At 39.9% G+C, this 24,922-nt stretch overlaps 2 protein-coding genes across 2 annotated transcripts; one reads left to right on the top strand and one right to left on the bottom strand.

The window, feature by feature from the left end:
• Window positions 1-854: 854 nt before the first annotated feature.
• cdr2a (cerebellar degeneration related protein 2a) lies at window positions 855-12,285 on the bottom strand. The gene is made up of 5 exons (XM_039690535.2): window positions 12,001-12,285; window positions 10,825-10,937; window positions 6,951-7,099; window positions 6,708-6,875; window positions 855-4,029 (listed from the first exon to the last, which is right to left on the bottom strand). Exons 1-5 carry the CDS (start codon window positions 12,080-12,082, stop codon window positions 3,222-3,224), a joined length of 1,320 nt encoding a protein of 439 aa, XP_039546469.2. The 5' UTR covers window positions 12,083-12,285; the 3' UTR covers window positions 855-3,221.
• Window positions 12,286-12,356: 71 nt separating this feature from the next.
• mfsd13al (major facilitator superfamily domain containing 13a-like) lies at window positions 12,357-24,901 on the top strand. The gene is made up of 6 exons (XM_039690534.2): window positions 12,357-12,745; window positions 17,631-18,350; window positions 19,548-19,702; window positions 22,632-22,715; window positions 22,836-22,979; window positions 24,007-24,901. The coding sequence occupies exons 1-6, from the start codon at window positions 12,587-12,589 to the stop codon at window positions 24,146-24,148; spliced, it is 1,404 nt and encodes a 467-aa protein (XP_039546468.2). The 5' UTR covers window positions 12,357-12,586; the 3' UTR covers window positions 24,149-24,901.
• The last annotated feature ends 21 nt before the right edge of the window (window positions 24,902-24,922 follow it).

Genomic DNA, 24,922 nt, shown 5'->3' with positions numbered 1-24,922 from the left:
GTTTTTCCATATGTTGTATGTCATGTAAACTACAACTGTGACATTAGACAACTGTTCAGCGTTTTTTAAATGAATAAACTGTGCTGTGAATCTTCTTATTATTAAAATATTGTATTATCTTCTGATTATCAAGAGCATCTCATTAATATTCCCAAATAGACCATAAGTGGGCGCCGCGAGTTACAAAATAACACGTTTTAAAGGGATAGTTCACTTTGAAATTAATTTTTGGTATGTTTTAGCTTACCTCAAGGGCATCCAAGATGTAGGTGTCTTTGTTTCCACAGTATTTTTCCATTTTAATATTTTTTGGTCAAACCGTTGTTGTCTATCGGTCATTTAATGCAGGTTTAGTATGAAGGTAAAAAGTCAAAAAACATGATTTAATGAGTAATGACTCCTCGTAAATGTAAGTACACATTGATGGCCTAAGACACGAGTGGTTTGTGTGAGAAAATGAACAGTATAGTTTTTACCTCGTGTAACCATAGCAACGTCCAAGTGATCGGGCGCTTCATGATCGCTTGGTAGGTACGTCACTCATTGTTTACACAGAGATTTCCGAAGTTTTACCTTTCACTGTGAAGATCTAAACAGATATACAGGAAATCGAAAAATATCAAAATTGAAAATACTGTGGAAACAAAGACACGTAACATTAGCCTAACATCTTGGATGCCCTTGAGGTAAGCTAAAACATCCCAAAAATTAATTTCAAAGTGAATTATCCCTTTAAGCCCTTATATGGCTTTATATGTGAGAGTTTGTTCTAATGAAAAATTATTTCTACAAAACATTAAAATAAGCTAATATTGTTAAGTTGATATGATTAAATAAAACCAGAACATCCATAATTGGGTCATTCATACAGTTTTAATTAGGCTACTGCATCGTTTGTAAAGTAAAATGTTAGTCATGCCATTATACATACACGATCACAGATACTCAAAAGGCATTGGTCTAGTCTATTGCATATTCAGCACCAGTAATAATTGTGCATTTCTTCAAGCACGTCGAATTTTATAATCTGCAGTTGATAACAGCAATAAATAATGTATAAAACTAAATCATTTTACTTAAAACAACGAACTCCGATTCCAGATTTATGCATTTATGCTGAAACAATCATCAACAGATTCAATTTTGTACATTCTCTCAACAAATATAAACAATTTTCATCATGTGGTTATCACAAATTGATTGTTTTATCTGCAAGTAAATGTTAGAAAATTAACAGACAAGATGTTTTGGTCTGCATTTTAAGTCATTGCACTATTTTTTACATTTCCGAGTCAAACTCATTTTTTCCCTCTCGATCACGAGAGCTATGTTTCTACTGCACATTAAACTGATCACGTAGACCTCGAACACAACAAGCATATAATTCTGCAAAAGTTTGGCTGCCGTTTGAAAGCAAGAGACTTTTGTAGCTGCAATACAGTAGCACCATTTTCCTAAACACTGAAATGAAGCGATGAGATCAGCAATGCAAAACACCACAATATATATTTGTCTCCCTCGTGACAATATTCAAATGTTTCTTTGTCAGGAACAACTCATCGATGAACATTGGTTTTCACTGTCTGCATCTACGCAATACATTGATCCAAAAAGTCAAAGCCTGCTAATACTGTCATGAACTCAAGGCATTCAACAGCTTCAAAATGTTACAAAACGAACATGGCTGATCCTGATTAAGTGTTAAGTAGCACATGGTTTGCGTTTTGAAATACAACAGTTATTAAACACGTAAGCCGGTAATAATTAGATATTGTTAGACCAACTGTTCAACCACACTGACCAGAAAACTACTCGCATCAGAAAAAGTCCTACTTTGTGCTGGTGTAACATTTAGGTAACTCCGAACTAAAGACCCTCATTCAGTACATCTGTACATCTCCATCGGGAACATTCAAATGTTGACCTAAACCCACAGGCGAGATCGAATTGAAAAACAGAAAGAATACTAAACAAAAAAAATAAATAAAATCTCTGAACTATATTAACGAATGAAAACATTTAAATAAAAATATAACTAAAACAAAACAAAAAAACTGACCGTAGGCCTGTCTAAAGTGCATAGTTTCACAGTGGTGTTTAAATGAACGTCATAACAAAGTGCTGGAACATTTAACTACGATTTGCGCTAAACAAACTATAAACACACATTCATGTGCGAATTTCAAGCATATCGTTTACATAAACATGAGCTAATTCGATTATTTTTGCCAGCACATCAAACCATTGAGGTAAACTCTTAACCAGATGCTTTATAAAAGCAGCAAACAGTGTTGCTCAAGAAATCATTACAGTAACATTGAAATCACATGCAGCATTTTCTTACAGAAAAGAGAAAAGAAAAAGAATATTGCTTGCGAAATTTCTAGACACTCGGAATATTTGGCTACAAATTCTCCTACTGAGTTCCTTAAATCATTTTTTTTAAAGGTTTTAAAGTTTATCAGGTGAATCTCCCCCCCCAAAAAAACATACCAGGGCCATCCCAGATAGCACAAGTCTTTTTGATGTAATGTTTACATCTGGAAGACGTATTTTTAAGAGTGTTTGCTACGTCTAGGACGTTTCCTGTCACATGTCAAATAGACGTTTAGAAGATATCTTTAAGATGTAATGATTTAGAATGTTAAACTGACATCTTTTAAACGTCTATTTGACATCTGACAGGAAACGTCCTATAGACGTAGCAAACACTCTTAAAACTACGTCTTCCAGACGTAAACATCACATCAAATAGACTTGTGCTATCTGGGATATTTCAATTTACAATAAAATGTATTCGTTTAGAGTCTGGAGTGAAACTTCTCATTCTCGTTTTGGGAGGTTGACCCCAACATGCATTTCATTTGCATTACGTTAGTTCATTATCTGTGTTAGTGGGTTAGTCATAATAATTTAGTCTCTGAACATCGGACGTTTAAGTCTTAAAGTCTTACACAGACGTGGTTCTACGAATTCAAGAGGTGCTGGCAAACCCAAAGCACAGATTCGCTCGGTATGGCTGTAATCGCAGAGGTCCACGAGTCTCAAATTTACGGGAATAAGACTTACGAGATGAACGTACAAAAGCCTGCGTTCTGCCATTGCAGGTTGTGGACGGTTTGGTGTAGTATATTGTGTATATAGGCACAGGTGTTATAGTGCAATCTTCACACACATACACACAAAGACTGTCTGGAAGTGCAAAGGCCCAGATCATTACACTAAGATGTATAAATCTGCCCGGGCCTGTTCTCACTCAGGTCCTCTTTGGTTTTCTGAATGCAGGTGAAGATCTCTTTAAAGAGGGCCTTGTATTCTGGCTGATGGAGCTCGTCCCTGGTCTCGGTCGCGGTGCTAGCTTGACTCTTGCGGCGCTGTAGCGCGTTGGCGGTGGGCGTCTGCACGGCCTTGTGGCTCAGGCTGTCGGCCCCCTGCTGGCAGCGGCGGAGCAGCTCCTCGTACTTCACCTGGAGCGCGCTGTACTGCGCGTCCACCTCGTTGAGCAGGGAGATCCCGCGCTGCTTCACCGCCTGGGCCCGGCGGATGCACGTGCGCTCGTGTCCGCGCCGGATGTCCTCGGCTCGAGCGCCTCGGATGAAGCTCTCGCTGCTGCAGCGACGCCTCCCCTGTGGAAGCTCCAGGCCTTCCTCCTCCTCTGGCTCCACCCTCGTCCTATCATCCCCACCGAAGAACACGTTATCGGGGAGCAGCGCGTCCGTCAGCCTGGCACCGGTCGACTCCGAGCGCCAGAGCTGCCGCAGCTCCTCCACCTCGGCCTCCAGCTCGGCCTGCCGGCGGCGCGCTCCCTCCAGCGCACTCAGGCGCTCCTCCAGCGCGCTGTTCTCCTGCACCGTCAGCTCCGCCTCACGCTCCGCCTCCACCCGTCGGGCTCGCTCCGCCGCTAGCTGCAGCTTGAGGTTGTGGAGGGTGTGCTGAAGGGTGGAGGTCTCCTCCACCTCTACCTCCACGCGTCTGTCGTCCAGCGCAGGCCAGGACTTCTCCTCAAGCAGGCTCTCGGAGCTCAAGCACCTGGAAGACAACAGGATCTTGAGTCCCCTGCTTTTCAACATCAACCATTTCTTCATGAGTCGGTTTTTGTAGCCTACAATTAGTTTACATGCATCCAACGTCAAGAAAGAAGAAATTATTTGATCATAATATACACTGTATGCATTTCTCATACAATTCATTATACATCTACTCTGCTCTGATTGGTCAACTCTGCTCTGATTGGTCAGGTGACCCAGTCTGTTGTGATTGGTCTTCTCTGCTCTGATTGGTCAGATGACCCAGTCTGTTGTGATTGGTATACTCTGCTCTGATTGGTCAGATGGCCCAGTCCGTTGTGATTGGTCTACTCTGCTCTGATTGGTCGGATGGCCAGTCTGTTGTGATTGGTCTACTCTGCTCTGATTGGTCAGATGGCCCAGTCCGTTGTGATTGGTCTACTCTGCTCTGATTGGTCGGATGGCCAGTCTGTTGTGATTGGTCTACTCTGCTCTGATTGGTCAGATGACCCAGTCTGTTGTGATTGGTCTACTCTGCTCTGGTTGGTCAGATGGCCCAGTCTGTTGTGATTGGTCTACTCTGCTCTGATTGGTCAGATGACCCAGTCTGTTGTGATTGGTCTACTCTGCTCTGATTGGTCAGACGGCCCAGTCTGTTGTGATTGGTCTACTCTGCTCTGATTGGTCGGATGGCCAGTCTGTTGGGATTGGTCTACTCTGCTCTGATTGGTCAGATGGCCCAGTCTGTTGTGATTGGTCTACTCTGCTCTGATTGGTCGGATGGCCAGTCTGTTGTGATTGGTCTACTCTGCTCTGGTTGGTCAGACGGCTCAGTCTGTTGTGATTGGTCTACTCTGCTCTGATTGGTCGGATGGCCAGTCTGTTGTGATTGGTCTACTCTGCTCTGATTGGTCAGATGGCTCAGTCTGTTGTGATTGGTCTACTCTGATCTGGTTGGTCAGACGGCTCAGTCTGTTGTGATTGGTGTACTCTGCTCTGATTGGTCAGATGGCCCAGTCTGCTGTGATTGGTCTACTCTGCTCTGATTGGTCAGATGGCCCAGTCTGCTGTGATTGGTCTACTCTGCTCTGATTGGTCAGATGGCCCAGTCTCGTGTGATTGGTCTACTCTGCTCTGATTGGTCAGATGGCCCAGTCTCGTGTGATTGGTCTACTCTGCTCTGATTGGTCAGACGGCTCAGTCTGTTGTGATTGGTCTACTCTGCTCTGATTGGTCAGATGGCCCAGTCTGTTGTGATTGGTCTACTCTGCTCTGATTGGTCGGATGGCCAGTCTGTTGTGATTGGTCTACTCTGCTCTGATTGGTCAGATGGCTCAGTCTGTTGTGATTGGTCTACTCTGATCTGGTTGGTCAGACGGCTCAGTCTGTTGTGATTGGTGTACTCTGCTCTGATTGGTCAGATGGCCCAGTCTGCTGTGATTGGTCTACTCTGCTCTGATTGGTCAGATGGCCCAGTCTGCTGTGATTGGTCTACTCTGCTCTGATTGGTCAGATGGCCCAGTCTCGTGTGATTGGTCTACTCTGCTCTGATTGGTCAGACGGCTCAGTCTGTTGTGATTGGTCTACTCTGCTCTGATTGGTCAGATGACCCAGTCAGTTATGATTGGTCTACTCTGCTCTGATTGGTCAGATGACCCAGTCAGTTATGATTGGTCTACTCTGCTCTGATTGGTCAGATGACCCAGTCAGTTATGATTGGTCTACTCTGCTCTGATTGGTCAGACGGCTCTCCAAACTCTTTCAGTCTCAGCTACAACTACAGTGTTTGAGGGTCATTGTTTGCAGGCAGCCAGTGAAGACCATAGGCTGGCATTATGCTAATTTGTTACAAGTCTATGTAGGTTTGTGCAGAAAGTGAGAAACTACTAACGACTCGTTTGAGCAGTTAAGAATAACTCCTCCTGCAATTTAATCTTTTAAACCTTGCAGAACTTTTACATTCAAAGACGGCTATAACACTATTACACTGTATTAAAGATAATATCATACAAAAAACAAAATAGGGGGCCTTATTATTTTATTTCTGTTTTGCAACCAAAAAGGAACCTGTTGCTAATTGCATCACTGTTTTCTTCTAGGTCTATATTAGCCTCTCCTGCTGAGTTGGATTAGATCAGGGATTACAGGATTATGGTAGAAGGGCCGGGTCAGATTATGATGTCTGGCTTTCGAGGCCCTTAAGATGCCCGGTCAGCACGTACTAACGCTACAGGCGGGCCGAGTAGACGTATCAGAGAGGTCATCCACGATCTGGACATCACAGAAAAACGTCTACTTCAATTAGTCCAACAAGGGTCCAGCGGCTCTAATAGAATTAAAATGTTAAAGTCTAATTAAAGATATTTGTCTACTAGTCTGTTAAAGAGGTTTGACTAACACAAATTACTTTCCAGATGTATCCCCTACTAAAACAAGACGTTTGGACTGGGCATGTCCTTTAATTAGCCTTGAGATTATGTTAAAGCCGGGTACACTTGACATCTCGTACCATGAATGAACACACTTTAAATTAATTTGAGGATTTCTCACCATAATCAACTCAAAGCTGCAATATCTTTAATAACAATGCACCCAAAGAGGACTTTCCACTGACATGTTGAGACATGAATGCATGGCTGTTTTCGTGATGTTTATGAGAATGAAAAGGGTTTGATGGCGTCATTCTGGCCCCAGACTCACTTGTCTTGCTGCAGATCATAGATTTCTTTCAGACAAGAAATGCTTTGGGCACCAAGGCTGCGGCGCACCCCTGCGAGATCTCGCTTGGACTGGGACATCTTCAGTTCATCCACCTGCTTCTGAAGGCCCTCCATGTGAGTCTGCAACCCATCTATGGTCTCAGTCAGACTGCGGATAAAGAGTAAGAGTCACGTTAAGAGAGGCCAACATCTCAGGGGGACCTGGACTCGGACTCGTCCTCACCTCTCGATCCGGTGTTGGGAAGTCCGGTTCTCCAGCACCAGCCTCTGGTTGCTTTTCTCCAGGTCTCGCGCCGCTAAGTCCAGCTGCTCATAAACTTTGGCGTGCTGGTCGTTCATCTGCCTCAGGAGATCCACCTGCTTGGTCAGGTACTGCAAGAGGCAATACAGACACAAGCCTTCAAATTAGTCGGATAGTCAATAAATCGGACGCCTGCTTTCAAACGCTCAAGTGTGTATCTGTGTAAGCACATTGATGTATATTTACGACATGTTTTTAAAGCGCTGACTATTGTAGCCAATCACAGACATATTTCAAGAGCGCGTGAACACAATGGCCAATCAGAAGTGTTTACGATTCCACTCAAAGAGTCAAATATTTTCAATTCCAGTATCCACTTGGTACTAAAGTCGATACATTTGACAACTTCAAATATTTGCTTAAGTTATCAGACAGATCAATATGCACTTACACACAATAGACACTGTCTAGAGCTAGGTAATATTTTGAATATTCACAATTATATAGCTGATAATACAATTTAGGAACTTTTTGCTAGGCTATAAAGTCTCCCAAAGACCTTACCATGAGCGCATAAACACTAACATTTCAGACTGATCTCATGAAGTAGCGTGTGTATGTCACGCCAATTCGTATTTCCATTTTTGGCGTGCTATCAAGACGCATAATCGCCTTTCAGCGTGTTTATGAACGCCGTTGACTTAACGTTATATAAATATATGACTTACCTCAACCCCGTCCCTAAACCTAACCGTCACTGGGGTTAATGGCATTTATGACTGGAGATTTGACTGCGTGTACAGACACGCGGAATGACGCGGACGTTAAAGGCGTAGACATACACGCATACACGCGGATACATGCGGATAGCTCAAAATGCGTAGAGATAACACGCCACCTGACTCGAAAGTGGCGTGTATGTTTACGCAAAAGTCATGATGTCATGTTATTAATGCTCCCTAATTATATTTTATACTAGCCCTAGTTTTTTTTTTCTTTCAGAAATGTATTTTTATTGTATGGACAGGCACATTACATTACATAATTCCAGATGTTTGGTTCTTCAAAAGAAGCAAGAGATGGTTAATTAAAATGACAAATATCTGGATTTTTTTTGTGTTTTTAGCTTATTTTAATGCTCGTTTTGTGTTCTTTCAAGTTATTTTGATGCCCCCCCCCCCCCCCTGACACTATTCCAATGTTTTCTCCAATCAATATCAAAAGCACATTTATCATCACCCCTGAAAGTACACAATTGACTTCATTTAGAGTTAGCCAATGCTAAATATGCTCTCTAAAGCATCTGTTGTTGAACCACAGCCACAAAACTGCAACAAAACTCACAAGTTACAATGACATTTCACAACCAGATGCACTAGTGACTGTGCAAACATTTCCCAGCTCTAGTCTTTCGTAAATGTTTCACTACATGAGACGGAAGAGTGACTCCATGTTGCAATTAAACACTTCTCACTGCATTGTTTCTGAAAAGTCAATATTTGGCTAGAGAGATATAGAGTTATAAAGCCAGGATCAAGTGAACATTAACCAATCAAAAGCTACTTTACTGATGGACACTAATGCTGATGAAGTCTGCTTGAGATGTAATACATACTTATATATACTGTTTAAGTAGTACATCAGAGTATCCAGTGCATTATGCAACAATAAACATTTGATATGCTACATTTTTGTTACACAACTTCATCACTTGGCATATGCAAGTTATCATCTCTGAAATAAATACAATTAAGTGCATTTAGCACTTCTGAATGAGGTAGTCCCATCAAATAATGGAAATGGTCGATTGATCAGATGATGATATTCGTATTTATTTTGGGTTTATTTGTAATAATGTAAACCACAGAAGGTTCAGTCAAGCGTACACTGCACACATTGTGCAAACATGATGGTCATCGTATTCTGAGCATACTATACACACTACAAATAAAAAAAAAAAAAAAAAAAAGAATAGTACGCCATTTTACACACTAGAAAACCAATTGCATAAGACCGTATTGCCAAGCCAGGCCATTAGCCAAATGACACCACAAATCTCACGGTTGGGTTGATGCCAGACACAGATACGGTGTCAGAAATAGCAGAAGTCCCGCTGCCCGATGTCCTCAGCGCGAGGAGGAGGAAAGAGGATCAAACAGGAAATCTCCCGCTGTTTACGCATTCCCATAAAGTGAAAGACTAGCGGAGTTCTTACGAGTACAGAGACACTGTTACCAAACAAACTTCTACTTTTCTAGAGGATGAAAGTCAGACAATGTGTCCATTTCAAGGCAAATTAGGTTACAATGTCATGTTAATAATTGCATTCTTAGCTCAAGCAACTGGCCTCCATTTCTTTTAGGTTTCCCACCATTTTAGGGGCTATTTACACAACAACGTCATTTTATCCCTTAAAACTCATCTTTGATCACCAAAATTTAGGGCTGTCAAACGATTGATCGCGATTAATCGCATCCAAAATAAAAGTTTGTGTTTACATAATATGGGTGCACTGTGTATAATTATTTTGTGTGTGTGTGTGTGTGTGTGTGTATATATATATATGAAGAGTTCAGATGCAAAAGCCTCTAAGTGCCGTTTGAAATTTTCTTCTAAAATTATCATTTTTATCAAGCTCTTATATATTTAAGTTCAGTAATTTCACTTAATGGCAATGAAGATTACCTATTAATTGTTATTTAAGTGAAATAACTGAACTTAAATATACAAGTTTGATAAAAATGACCATTCTAGAACAAAATTTCAAATGGCATTTAGAGGCTTTTGCATCTGAACTCTTCATATATAAATACACTCACATGCATGTATATTTAAGAAAAAAATATTATTTATATAAAAAATATTTATATTTATATATATATATAATATAAATTATATATATAAATCTACAGTATATACATGAAAATATTTCTTAAATATGTACAAGCATGTGTGTGTATTTATATATATATAATAATTATACACAGTGCACGCACATATATTATGTAAACACAAACTTTTATTTTGGATACGATTAATCGCAATTAATCGGTTGACAGCCCTACCAAAATTAAGCATTTTTTCCCTAGAAAATAATTATTCATGCCTTAAAATAGCTTGAACGTAACTCTACACCCTTGCCTCATTTAGTATGTGTGATTATATGAATATGCAAATGAGCCCCGCCTCCAGTCACTCACTCAGCTCAGAGATCCACTGGTTGACGATCACACGTTGATCTGATTGGTTACAAGGTCGTTTGTGACGTCAGAAACACCAGCGATATCAAACCGTGTTTTTGAGACTGTTTTTGGACTGCCGTTTTAAGCAGAAAATACTCCGCAATGGTGTGGACTTATGAATTTACACACGATTTATCTTAAGCCATATTAAAAACACCACATAGACATATAAACAACAATAAAAGCTTGATTTTCACCACAGATGGACTTTAAAAACAGAAATATTATGTGGTTTGGCTGTTCATTTACACTACAACAGAATTCTGAAAATGCAAACTTGTGAAAACAGGATTCAAAGTGCAAGTTTTTTGAAAATGATAATTACCTATTAATTGTTATTTAAGTGAAATTACTGAACTTAAATATACAAGTTTGATAAAAAATCATCATTAAAGAAGAAAATTTCAAATGGCATTTAGAGGCTTTTGCATCTGAACTCTTCAAATACACTGTTTTAACAGAACGTGAACACAGGAACGGAGGAAACCCAAAAGAACAGCTCTATACAACACAAAAGGACATTTCAAATCCACAGAACACCATCCGTACACAATCTGTGCCAGCGGGGAAGAGTTAAAGAGAACAGAAGTGGTGAATGTTGTGCGAAGCGTCACCTCGATCTCCTGCAGCTGTTCGTGATTGGTGGAGTACATCTGCTGTAGGCCCTGCTCCAGCTCATGGTTCCTGTCCAGCAAAGTCTTGCCCAGCTCAGCCGCCAAATGGAGATCTGTCCCGAACACAGACGGAGAAGACAGTAAACATCGAGTATAGACGCAGAGGGTGTTATCTTGCCAAACCCAGCGGTGGGAATCAACAACCAGACGCCCAAACAGATCAACAACAAGTCTTCCCACAATAGCATCACTTTTCAGGGATGATTCACAATAGCAGTCCTCAAATTAGTAGTTTGACTGGTTGTGCATGATGCAATGCCACTCTTGGGTTTGTTTGATTCCCAGGAAACACACACATATGCTACTAAAATGTGTCCCTTACATATGAAAGTTGCTCTGGACAAAGCATCTGCCAAATGCAAACACTAAATTGAGATAATAAAACTATAATGGACATGAAGTTGAAGTCAGATTTTGAGGAATTTCATATTTGTTAGGCATTTATTAGGAAACAAACATGCAGAAGAATCACCATCACTCTTAAAAATAGAGGTTCTTTATTGACGGCTCCACAAAGAACTTCAACGCCACCTTTTCAATGCACAAAATATCCAGGAAAACTGATTTTAGATTATAAAATATTCTTCAAACTAAGAAAGAAACAAATATTCTTTTAAAATGAACCCAAAATGGTGTGTATAGTAGGCTACACATGCATATAGACATGTGGACATTTTTTTTCTCCAGTTTCCTCTACACAGGTTTCAGTTTAACCAACTAATATTCTATACACTGTGAAACGACGAATATACTAAAACCAAACATCTTGAAGTATAAAATGTCTCAGACGTGTCCTCGTCGGCTGATGACGTCAGGAGTGCGCATTTAAAGGGGTTTATGGGCGTGACCTTCACATAGACAGCTTAAACCCTGCCCTACTAACAATAGCTAACACTTTTTTAATTCATTTCACACAAGATTTACAAGATAATAGATTACCTGACCTTCGAGAAAGTCAAATCATATGCCCGTTGATGCCCTTATATGTATTTCTAGTGTGTTACAATCAACCTGTATAATGATGAATGGCAATATTTCTAATTAAATGCCTTTTTATGAAAAGCACAGGTCTTTCTAACATGCTATATGTGCGCATTGCTAGTGTATGAGTCTTACCGTGCTCCAGATCCTTCCTGCTGTACCACATATCATCCTCATTGCGTTCAAAGTCCTCCTCTACTATCACGTCCGTCAGCATCTCGACTGCAAACACAGCTTCGCCGACTGGAAGCGCACGGTTAGTTTCTTATCCTGGTTATTTTAAGGCATCAGCGCCCTTTGTCTGATAAATAGACGCCGGTGAGCCGGGCTTTTGAGGCTTTCACTGGTTCAATCCCTAGCGGTGTGAACCGGTGTTTACAGCAACGTGGCAGAGTCAGACTTCAACTGAGTGAAGAGAGGACGCGAGGATAACAACAAGAACGGATCTTCACGCTGGCCAATCAGAGGACGGGGGGCGGGTTTTGACGTGGCCACGGCCACGCCTACTTTGGAATACCAGGAAATGTGGACCACTGTTTTTAAAATGATCTCAGTTGTGAATGGATAGTTTTTCTAAATCGTTTTAATTTTTTTCTATCAACATTCCATTGATAGGGTTGGGGAAATTAACTAATAAGCTACGACTGCATGAGGTTTATAATAGTGTTTCATTGTATTTTTATTGTCCTTTAACAATTCCTGCACGTCAAACATCCGTGTTATGAGAATCATGAGGTCCTTTGCTCTTAATCCCGCTGCTGTGGCTTACTCCATGACAACGCTGGGGTCTGCCATGATGAACAGCATGTTTAGTTTCTACTACGTAAAGCTTTTCTTGAACAGGTACAAAATATCAGAGACAGCCTTTCACCAGTCACAGGTGAGTTTTCACAAGTTTTAACATGTTCCTTTGCTATAGAGTTCATGCTTTCGTTTCGGGTATATTGATCTTCCTGTAAACTATAGGTTTAATTATACATTTAATGTGTTATCAATTGAAACCTTAAAAACATCTGCAAACACTATTATCTTTAAATCGATTGTCGTTGGAGGAGCGCGGCCAGCAGCCAATCAGAAGCCTGATAGCACACTTACGTCACGGAGACATCTCCTGTCTACATTTACATCTTTTTTTAAATTTATTTTTTATTTTTTTAGGATATATATGATCATCTGCAATATGTCTCTAAGACGTTTCCTGACAGACGTTAAGTAGACATTCAGAAAATGTCTTAGATGTTTATGATTTATTTTAGTGTGTAAAACTGCTCTTTCTAAGACGTTTATCAGATGTTTGAACAGTACATGTTTTCCAGATCTGCTCTTTATCTTTCTCTTCTCTTAAAAAACAAAACAAAAAACAAAGATGACATCTTCTTAATATTTACAATAATTAACATAATTACAATAGTACAATACACAAAAAGTTTATGTTCAATGTTATCAGAATATAGAGGAGGAGGGGCGGGGAGAATTAACAAAAATTGGCTAAAGAGTGAAATAGATTTAAAAAATAAAATAAGAGAAAAGAAGAGAAGACGGATACAAATAACATGAGTGTAAGATATTAATTCATACACCAATTAGGAGGATATAGAAAAAGTCATTGCAAACTGAAGTCGTTTTACTTGCTTTTCTTACAGATTGGTTTAAAATAAGACTTTAATGGTTTAAAGCTATTTTAAGTTCTTCCAAAAGCCAAGAAAGTTTGGTTTGTTGTCAGAAAACTTACTCACAGACGATACATTAAATTTTTAACAAAGCAAGCATTGTTTTTTCATTGTTTTTAGAGTCACAATCATAGAAAATTTAGAAAAATGTCTAATTAAATTAGTTACTTATGAAAATGTTAACAATTACAGGGGGTCACATAAGAAAAGTAATCAAATGTAATCAGTTACATTACTTTATTAAGGTCATTTTAAAGTAAATGCCTTAAATTTAATTTTAAATAGGGTGTAACCTATTACATTTCCAAAGTAATCTAAGACTCGGCTTAGAAGAATCAGCTTCTAAACAATGTCACGTAATGTTACATTTACCTCAGGAAAGCCATTTAATGACAATACTAGCATAGTTAGCTAAATATATTTTGATAAATATATGCAATATATTACACATTCATTCTATTTTTACTCAAATATCCATTCCTCCAATCTGTAATTCTGTCTCGAACTGAACTCAAAAATTGGCAGCCTTGCATTACATCACACATAGGCTAGCTCTCCAATCAAATCCCCATGGACAAATCCAGTCCTGCCGTACACTTTTTCTTGTTCGAGAAGCAGTTTCACACGAATATACGTCACAATAGAGAAGAAAAGACTATCGCAACTTCCGTTAACTTTAAAGGGGGGTTGATTGCGATTTCACTTTTTTCATTTTAAATAGTGTGTAATGTTGCCGTTGGTGCATGAACAGTATCTGCAAAGTTGCAGCGCTGAAAGTTCAATGTAAGCAGAGATATCGTCTTTTAAAAATCAGGAAGTATATTGCCTACAAAAACGACTCGATTGGGACTACAGCTGGGTTTTAGACATCACTAACCCATATATTTGCATCAACCCCTCCCTCCGGAATGTGCAGGAAAAGGCATGCGCATATTTCTGCGGCTTGTCGAGTGTGTTATGTTCACCCAGCTGTCAGGTCTTCTGTGTTTGAGCTTCCCACGGACGTACATGTACTTCGTCAACAATGGATACAATTTATGTTTGATTATGTTCCTGAAAATGACGATCGCAATCTAGCTCTCTGTGCTGCGCATTTTACGAGAGACAGCTTCCAAAATCTCCACGAATTCAATGCCGGATTCAACAAGAAACTGTTACTAAAACATGAAGCAGTTCCAACTTTAAAACCAGAGGCAGCAGTTATTGGGCCACAACCTGTAAGTAGGTTAAGACTTAATCATTTTAAATGCATGTATAATTTCAGACGTAGCCTTGTGTTTTATGTTTTATAAAATGCCAGCGCTGGCTTTATAGCCACTAGGCTACTAGTTATGCTATTTTGTGTCTACAACAAATGCGTACAACCATTATGGACCTGAATTTTGTATAAGTACTAATGTTTTAAATGTATTTTTCATGTGTATATGCTTTATGACGTTATTTTCGATTTGATCAAGAATGTAAACCATTGCCGACTCTGTTTGTGTATATAACGTTAGTAGCCAGTCAGTGTAAAATAAATGTGTATAAACTAAAGTTAAAAAAAATATAGGCAAATTACCATTCAGAAACGTTTTTTAAGAGCCGTGTTTAGGGAGGGTCTGCTTGACCCTCTTCATCGCCGCTTTCTGGGTCTGAATCTGGCTCTGATACTGCAGTATCGACACCATTATTTACTCTACATTGGACCAGAGTTGCTCTGCATTGGACCGGAGCACATGCCCGTTTCGCCCGTAAAGGTAATGGGCGTTAACCTTCCGGACAACGTGAGCGACAGTTTAGCCAATCACAACACACCGGCCCAAACTAACCAATCTGAGCCCACTGCCTGTTTCTGAGGGAGTGGTGTCATAGACTCAGGAAGTCAACCGCTCGTTCGAGGACAGAGGAGAGCGCGGCTTACAATAAAGGTGAAATTTATGAAAAATAAGACTTTAAAAAAAAAGAAAAAACACGAATACACGTTATATTGCACCCCATAAACACAATCATGCAAAGAAAAAAAAGCAGTAAACCACCCCTTTAAATTCAGCACAGCAATACTTTCTGTCGTTACTAAGAAACATGTACTGTATTGGATAAGTAAAGAGTAAAGTGAATATTTTCAAAGCTAACAAACCAGATTACCTGGTTTAGCTGGTCTAGCTAATGTTTAGCTGGTCTTTCAGCCTCGCCACTTTACTACACTAAACCTCTCGAAAACTATCAAAACAGACCAGCCTAACCAGCGACTGTAATCGCCCTGATGTACTTCAAGCCAAATCAAGGAAGGGAAATGTTCTTTAGGCTATCTAGCCATCTAAAATCAAAGTGTTTTTGAGTTAGTTTCGGTGGTTTGAAACTGACCGTCAACACAAACGTCCTATCACTGAATATAAGCTACTTCAGTATTATCAGTTCCTCAGGAGCGAATCACCCTCCTCCCTCCCTAGCTCCACCTCTCGCCCAGTCAGTATTTAACTTTTTCAAAATATGTTCTACTTTAAAATCTTGAATTAATGATATCTGCAAAACATTCATGTTGGTTGTGTTCTGTTTACCCTAATCGGGGTTATTGCTCTTATCCATCCTAGGCTACATGTATGCGCAGGGAGTTCTCGGCCAGAACTAAACCATACCGCTAGTGATGTAGTACTCGAGTCTGAGTTTTGGAATCGTGACCGGTCTCGAGACCGATTTCTGCTTTCTCGGACTCGTCTCGGACTTGTTCCTTCAAAGACTCTGTCTTGACTCGGACTCGACTGTATTTGAAAACCAACGGACTCTGTCTCGACTCTGACTTGCTTCCTCAAAGACTCGGTCTTGACTCGGACTCGACTGTATTTGAAAACCAACGGACTCTGTCTCGACTCGGACTCGACCCTTCAAAGACTCTGTCTTGACTCGGACTCGACTGTATTTGAAAACCAACGGACTCGGTCTCGACTCGGACTCGACCCTTCAAAGACTCTGTCTTGACTCGGACTCGACTGTATTTGAAAACCAACGGACTCGGTCTCGACTCGGACTCGACCCTTCAAAGACTCTGTCTTGACTCGGACTCGACTGTATTTGAAAACCAACGGACTCGGTCTCGACTCGGACTCGACCCTTCAAAGACTCGGTCTCGACTCGGACTTGACCCTTCAAAGACTCTGTCTCGACTCGGACTCGACCCTTCAAAGACTCTGTCTTGACTCGGACTCGACTGTATTTGAAAACCAACGGACTCGGTCTCGACTCTCACTTGCTTCCTCAAAGACTCGGTCTTGACTCGGACTCGACTGTATTTGAAAACCAACGGACTCGGTCTCGACTCTGACTTGCTTCCTCAAAGACTCGGTCTTGACTCGGACTCGACTGTATTTGAAAACCAACGGACTCGGTCTCGACTCTGACTTGCTTCCTCAAAGACTCGGTCTTGACTCGGACTCGACTGTATTTGAAAACCAACGGACTCGGTCTCGACTCTGACTTGCTTCCTCAAAGACTCGGTCTTGACTCGGACTCGACCCTTCAAAGACTCTGTCTCGACTCAGACTCGACCCTTCAAAGATTCTGGCCTAAACTCGGACTTGACTGTATTTGAAATCCAACAGACTCGATCTCGCCTCAGACTCGACCCTTCAAAGACTCTGTCTCGACTCAGACTCGACCCTTCAAAGACTCTGTCTTAACTCGGACTCGACTGTATTTGAAAACCAACAGACTCGATCTCGACTCAGACTCGACCCTTCAAAGACTCGGTCTTGACTCGGACTCGACTGTATTTGAAAACCAACGGACTCGGTCTCGACTCGGACTCGACCCTTCAAAGACTCGGTCTTGACTCGGACTCGACTGTATTTGAAAACCAACAGACTCGATCTCGACTCGGACTCCACCCTTCAAAGACTCAGTCTCGACTCAGACTCGACTCGGCATAGGCGGTCTCGTCCCCATCACTACAAACCGCCAATCCTAACTATATGCTAATTTTCAATCGTATTTGACGATAATGGTCCAGACAGAACTGTGAAAATGTAAGAAATGTCGAAGGTGCCTGAATAAATTTAGGTTTGACTGTTCAGTAACGCAACACAATGCTAATTTAGAGCACGTTTTGTCTCTGCACAGGTTGTGTATATGATCTGGAACGCGCTGAACGACCCATTGTTCGGGTATCTTCAGGACAACTCGGGCCTGCAGTGCTGCTCGCGCCGGAGGCTCTCGATCCTGTACGGGGCGCCACTGTATGCCCTTTCGTTCCTGCTGGCCTGGTTCCCCTGGAGGGAGTACGAGGAGCACGACTGGCTGAGCGGTGTCCACCTCACCGTGACCCTGTGCGCATTCGACGGCCTGCTCACGTTCGTGCTGCTGGCCCAGTGCGCGCTCTTCGCGGAGATCTCAGGACACCACCAGAACCGCCTGAGGCTGATCAAATACAGCCAGGTGGCGTCTCTGCTGGGCTCGTCCAGCGTGCTGTTCAGCGGCCTCGTGTCCGAGAACATGGAGCGCTTCGCTGTCTTCCAGGGCTTCAGCGTGTTCGTGGCCGTGCTGGCCTGCGCTTGCATGCTCTACACGGGCTTTCACAGCCAGAGTCGCTTCGACTGTAAAACCCCCGAGGGAAAGGAAAGCTCTCCTTCGCTGTCGGTATCTTCTGTGCTGTCCATGACCTGGCAGATCCTCACCAACAGGGACTTCCAGCTGTTTGTGATCATGAACTTTTTCCAGGTGTTCTTGCTGGCTTTTTACAGTAACTTCACCCTGATTTTTGCCGAGCATCTCATTCCTCAGGACGTCCTGCCACCGCTTGCCAAGAGCGTCATGTATGGAGCGGGATTCATCTGTCCTCAGGTGCGTCATCGACTGCTACTAATATGCGACCCTGGATCTCAAATTCCAGTCACATGTCGCACGGGTGTATTTGTGAGAATAGCCAACAATACATTGCATGGGTCAAAGTTATCGTTTTTTCTTTTATAGCAAAAATCATTAAGATATTAAGACCATGTTTCATGAAGATATTTTGTAAATTTCCTACCGTAAATATATAAAATATTTAGTTTTTTGAGTGGATGCAGCACATTCGTGAACATAGATGGACAACTTTAAAGGTAATTCTTTCAATGTTTCGATTTTTGGTTTTTTTCACCATCAGATTCCAGACTTATACTTACTTGTATCTCGGCCAAATATTGTCCTATCCTAACAAACCACACATCAATGGAAAGCTTATTATTCTGCTTTCAGGTGATGGATACATCTTCATTTAAAAAAATTTACCCATGTGACTGGTTTTGTGGTCCAGGCGGTCATACTTGGATTTGAATAAACCCCAACTGTTTCAAGGATAGAAAGGTCTTTATAGCTCATCATCATCACTAAAGGTTCACTTTTTGAGCAATGTTGCCATCAGCCAGTTGAGACGCAGGGCCTGTGACCGATCTAAAGTATCCAGATACAAATGTATTCCCCATTTTCAATTTGCCTCATTTTCATTACCCACCAACATTGCTCAAAACGTTGCCCCATATGTCATCACCTTAAGGGTGTGTTCGCACTTGTACTGTTCGTTTCGCTTGATTTCGGACCCTAAACAAAACATTTCCCCAAAGTAAAGAAAAATCCGTATCACCGTTCTCAATAACTAATAGAGAAAAATCGTTCCACTGTAATTTAGAGTAATGGCAAAGCCAGAATAAATGCGTTGGGTGCTTACAAAAAATAAGTTTGTGTTGATATCTTTTTTGAATTTCTTTAAGAAGGTGTTGACAGGATATACATGACGGACAATTCAGAAGGAAAAGTACTTAAGTATGGATTGGGAATCAGCCAAACTTTCCTTCGGGCAGTTGAGATCCATAAACACAACTATTAAAAAAAGGTTCAAACATTTACCGATGCTCAAGACGATGCCAGGGGTGTACATTTTTATTATTTTGTTTTAAACATTGTCCAAGGGGTGTGCAAACTTCTGAGCAGACCTGAAGTGTGTCACACTGTGGTTATGATGACCATAGACCGTTTAAGAGGTCCTGTGTTGTTCTGCAGGTGCTGGTGTTGTGCAGCCAGGACCTCCTCCAGAAGCTGGGCTACTACAGACTGATCCTGATCAGCTTCTACGTGGAGGCCGGATCGGCCGTGCTCATGCTAATGCTGGGTCCGCACAGCTACTATTTCCTCGCATTGTTCCTCACTTCCAGCATGTGAGTAATTACACAGCGCTCCGAGATAGAGGAATACACACGAGATACGTGTTTCCTACAAGAGAGCGTTCACTGGGGAAGTTCATGCATTTCGAGATTTACGACTACTTTCAAAAATAGAGTAAAAACTGTAATATTGTGAAACAATATTACAATTTATTCAAAATATCCTAAACTGTAATGTATTCCTGTGAGGAAAGCTGTATTTTCAACATTATTACTCACATGATCCTTCAGAAATCACTCTAATATGATGTAATGCTCAAGAAACATTCAGTATTATTATTAACAATGTTGAAAACAGTTTTTGTAAGTATTTTTTTAGGATTATGTGATGAAGGGAAAGTTCAAAACGACAGTGTTTATTGGAAATAGAAATATTTTTAATGTAAAAGCTTTTAATGATTTTTATGTGCCTTTGTCATATAAAAGTATTAATTCCCCTTTTAAGTTAAAGGATTAGTTCACTTTAAAAAAAAACTTTTGCTGATAATTTATTCACCCCCATGTCATCCAAGATGTCCACGTCTTTCTTTCTTCAGTCGAAAAGAAATTAAGGTTTTTGATGAAAACATTCCAGGATTTTTCTCCATATAATGGACTTCAATGGGAACCAAACGGTTCAAGGTCAAAAAGACAGTTTCAGTGCAAACTGCAAACTGTTCAAAGGGCTTTAAACGACACCAGACGATGAATAAGGGTCTTATCAAGGGAAACGATCACTCATTTTAAAAATAAATAAAAAACGTTTAAGTTTTATAAGCTCAAATGCTCGCCTTGCTCTGTTCTGTGTGACTCTCCTGTTCGAACTCGTTCATCAAAATGAACAAATCTTTTTTCGAGTCATTTCGTTCATTTTGTTGGTTGAATAAACCAAATGACTCAAAAGATTTGTTCATTTTGATGAACGAGTTTGAACAGGAGAGTCACGAACGCTCATCACAGAACAGAGCAAGGCGACCATTTGAGCTTATAAAACTTAAAAGTTTTTCATTTATTTTTTAATTGACTGCTTGAGCCTAACACATCTCAATAATAGCCCTTTCAGGCTGTTTAAATGGGGTGACCTTCTTCCCGTCAGAAATACATATTTTCCACCAAACAACCCCTTTAAGAAATTAGATTAACAAAAAAAAAAAAAAGAAAAAAAGAAAAAAAAAAAGAAATTATTAGATTTTTTACCAAATAATTTACATTTGTATGCCCAATATCTGTGTTAATTATTGTAATTTACTTAATTTCCCATTGAAAAAGTAAAGTAAGGGATTCCTTTTGAAATTGCATTAATACTGTATAGACTATACTCTATATTAAACAATCGTAACTTCAAAATGTAGCGTCTAACATTAAACTCTATGTTTTTAACATGACCACTTTGGTCAGTTCAAGGATAATTCATGCAATTGTTTTATTATTTATTTGAAAGAATTAAAGAGCAGTTTCGTGTCTATCCGTGTATTGTTCAACTGGTCGAGGTTGATGCGGGATTTAGCAAGTAATTAGTAATGCAATACTTTATAGAGAGAGTAATTAGTACAGATATCTAATTGCACTGTTGAATAATTAATGACACACAATCTAACAATGTATAGTGGTAAACAGTCATTTTTACCTACAGATATTTGGTTATTAAAGCAATTTAATGTGTGAAAAATGTGACGCAGACGTCATTGAACATGTATAATGAGATTCACCTAATGTTTTTTCTACTGAAAGGGGAATCAAATCATGAATCAAATTTCCCTTGGTTTTTTTTTCAGAGTTCTGTGTGTATGAAATGGTCATAAAAAGTGTAATATTACCATAGGCTGAAAAAACCTTGCTAAATGGACCTAGAGATGGAACGGATTAATATTGTGATTTTTCTGATATAATCTGACCTGTGATGCTGCCTGAATAATAATCATAATCACAGTTGTTTCATTGGCCAGAGGAGAAAAGGTTTTTTTTTTCTCCATTCTGTCACTGATGTAGTTTTGCTTCCTCGCCACTGTCGCCTTTTCCCACCTTTGTTGCCATTGGCTTTTGGCTTGCTAAGTTGGGGACATTAAATGTAACATTTAATTCAATATTTAACAATATTATCGATCTCCTGCATTGACTGCATTATGAGAACTGAGTTGGACAATGACATCACATTTTCTCCAGAGAGGATATATATATATATATATATATATATATATATCGTGTTGTCACGATACTAGAATTTCTAACTTCGATACGATACCTTGAAAAATATCGATTTTCGATACCACGGAGAAAAAAACTGCCACAATATTAAGGGGGAATTTTATTTTATGTAAAGCTATAACAAGTCTAGAACATGACAATGAGGTACAATTTTACATGAACAAAAATTTCCTGAGTTCTATCTTTTAATATTTTTTAATTGGACCAGAGCCGTTGTATTTTTATTATAGCCTACTGTTAGGCCTATCAAAGATTAAAATATACTATAATGACATAAAAGCACTTAACAGTATCAAATTGGAGGATAGAGTGTCAGTAATGTATAATAATAAGATTAAACATTCAATTTTCAGTTAAAGGCATTTCATTATTGAATTTATGTTTTAAATGCGTGTCCGTTTGTCACCTTTGGAGAGAAGTGAAAGTGACCGCTCCGATACTTCGGGAAATTATTATTGGTATCGTTCAGATATTTCAGTATCGCGATTTATCGAAATATCAATATTTTTGACAACACTGATATATGTAGTTTTACCTGGAAACAAACAGAGTTTGTTTCCAGAAGAAAATAGCATCACAGTGCAGCGTAAGTTCCGTTTCATTTCGGTTGTAAAAAAAAAGGTATTAATTTAGTTATATATTATCTCTGTAAAGCTGCTTTGAAACACTCTGTATTGTAAAAAGCGTTGTATAAATAATGACTTGAGTAATAAGTGTGTGAATGTGTGATGGTGAATAGGGTCCTGGTTCAGGCGTCCTTCAGTCTCTTCAATCTGCCGCTGGCGGACATCATCGACTCGGACCTGCAGAAACACAAGCGCAGGTATTCATCTCTCCATCGTGTGTTAAACGCATCTCAGCTAACTCTTTCTCAAGGCACTATTAGCTATGGAAGATGAATCTCTCCTGTCATGATGTTTTAGTTTCCTCTGAATGTTTCCAGCTCTCCTCTCTCGTCGATGGTTTTCGGGACCAACGCTCTGTTCACAAAGCCGGCTCAGTCTCTGGCCCCGATGATGGCCGTGTCTATCCTGAACCAGTACGGCTATGCGGACATGCATGAGGTGTCCAAGGCCGTGGATCCAAGGTACGATATTCCAATACGGTCAAAGCACAACAGATTGTCCTGGAGTATTTATTTCAGCACATAAAGCAACTTGGGTTGCATAGCATAACAATAGGCTAACGCTAACACCCCATACATAAAATACAACATTTAAACATGTTTTCAACACACTTTAAACTTGATAGGGTGCGACTCCTTTAAAGGGATACTCCACTTTTGTTTGGAAATAGGCTCATTTCATTTCACAACTCCCCCAGAGTTAAAGAGTTGAGTTTTACCATTTTCAAATCCATTCAGACGATTTTCTGATATTTAGAAGAATATTCTGCTTATTTTGAGTAAGTAATTACTTAAGTATGTTCTATATAGTGTGAATGTAGTCCAGATGTGCTTCATCCACCATGTTGTCATTATCATGTGATCGAACAGCATCAGTTTCATCACTTCAGTGCCATTCACAAATCCTCTCCCATGGCCTTATGGGATAGTAAAGAAGAGAAAAAACGTGTATATACACACTTCAGAATCTCAGAGGAAGAAGTAGATCTCTTTTATGAGTACTGTGTGTGAATATAGACAGACTTCTTTTGTGACAAACTGTCTTTGTATCCGCCACAGAATAAAACATTTTACGAGATAATTGCGAGGTTATATCGCACAATTCGGACTTTATAACACGCAATTGCGTCTTTATATCATGCAATTGTGTTAAAATGTCAGAAATGCGAGATATATACTCGTAATTCTGAGGAAATTGGACTTTATAACTCTTAATTCACAAAATTATGACATTATAAAACACATTTGCGACTCTTCAACTCTTTGAAAAACCACGCAATTCTGACTCTTTTTGATTTCTGACTTTTTACCGCAATTATGAGAGAAAAAAAGTCATAGCTGTGAGATGAAAAGTTGCAATTACTTGTAATTACTAGTTTATTATTTATTCTGTGGCAGAAACTAGCCTCTATACGTAGCCTATGGTCTGTCCTCCTCTAGTGGTGTAAAGGTGCACTGCGTTCATTTAACATTGCTCTCGTCTTCCCAGTGCTCTCCAGTCCCTGCACAGCATGATGTTTTACCTGGTGTGTGTGGTGCCGCTGTGTGTCACGGGCCTGCAGGTGCTGGCCTGGAGACCCTTCTCCATACGGGACAGCCACACACTCGACCCGAAGTACATCGATGGCTGAACTCGCGAGTGCTGGAGTGATTTCATGTGTCACGGGTGCTTTATATTCTCACTGAGAAGGGGGATTTGTAGATGAATCAGGGGTCTCTTATTACAGTCGGTTTCTTTAGAGGTGTGGATATGCTCAGATTACGTCACACAAATGCAAAAAAAACCTGATAAACTCAATGTAAAATGTAGCAAACTGTACAATGTGATCATATGACATAAAGTGGAGGCGACTTGTATCTCCCCACTTTGCAATAATTAATAATTTCACGCTACTCGCCAATAATGTATGTAAAAATGTTGTTTTGAGCATATGTGATTTGATTATGTGTGAAGTTTGACACAAGAGACATGACAGACAAAAGTGAGTAAATGTTTAGCGTCAGAAAGGACCAATCAGAATCAAGTCATTCAGAGACAGAGAGTTGTGCAATATGTTATTAATATGTGACATATATGAGCTGCTAAAGTGATTTATGATTGTAGCTACAGATCATAAAAGACCAAATCAAAGTTTAAATTGTATTGAATTAACAGTGGCTATTAAAGTTATAATTGAGACTTTTATCTGAAAATAAGTACGTGAGCATTCTGTTTTTTATTTATGATTTGAAAATGAATTTGATAATGAATGCAAATCTGTGCCTTTCCTGTTGATCCACTCAGAGCACTTTTGGTTTTGTATGTATTTATTATTTAGTAAGTGGTTTTAATTTTTATGGTTGGTTCTTATTTTTCTGTCAATAAACTTGGCCTTATGATGAAACACTGTGTGAATTTGATTTGT

The sequence above is a fragment of the Pimephales promelas genome, chromosome 3, assembly GCF_988280905.1.
Source record: "Pimephales promelas chromosome 3, fPimPro1.hap1.1, whole genome shotgun sequence".
NCBI lineage: Eukaryota > Metazoa > Chordata > Actinopteri > Cypriniformes > Leuciscidae > Pimephales > Pimephales promelas.
The sequence above is the reverse complement of the archived record's forward strand: the minus strand, read 5'-3'. Positions and strand labels throughout refer to the sequence as shown.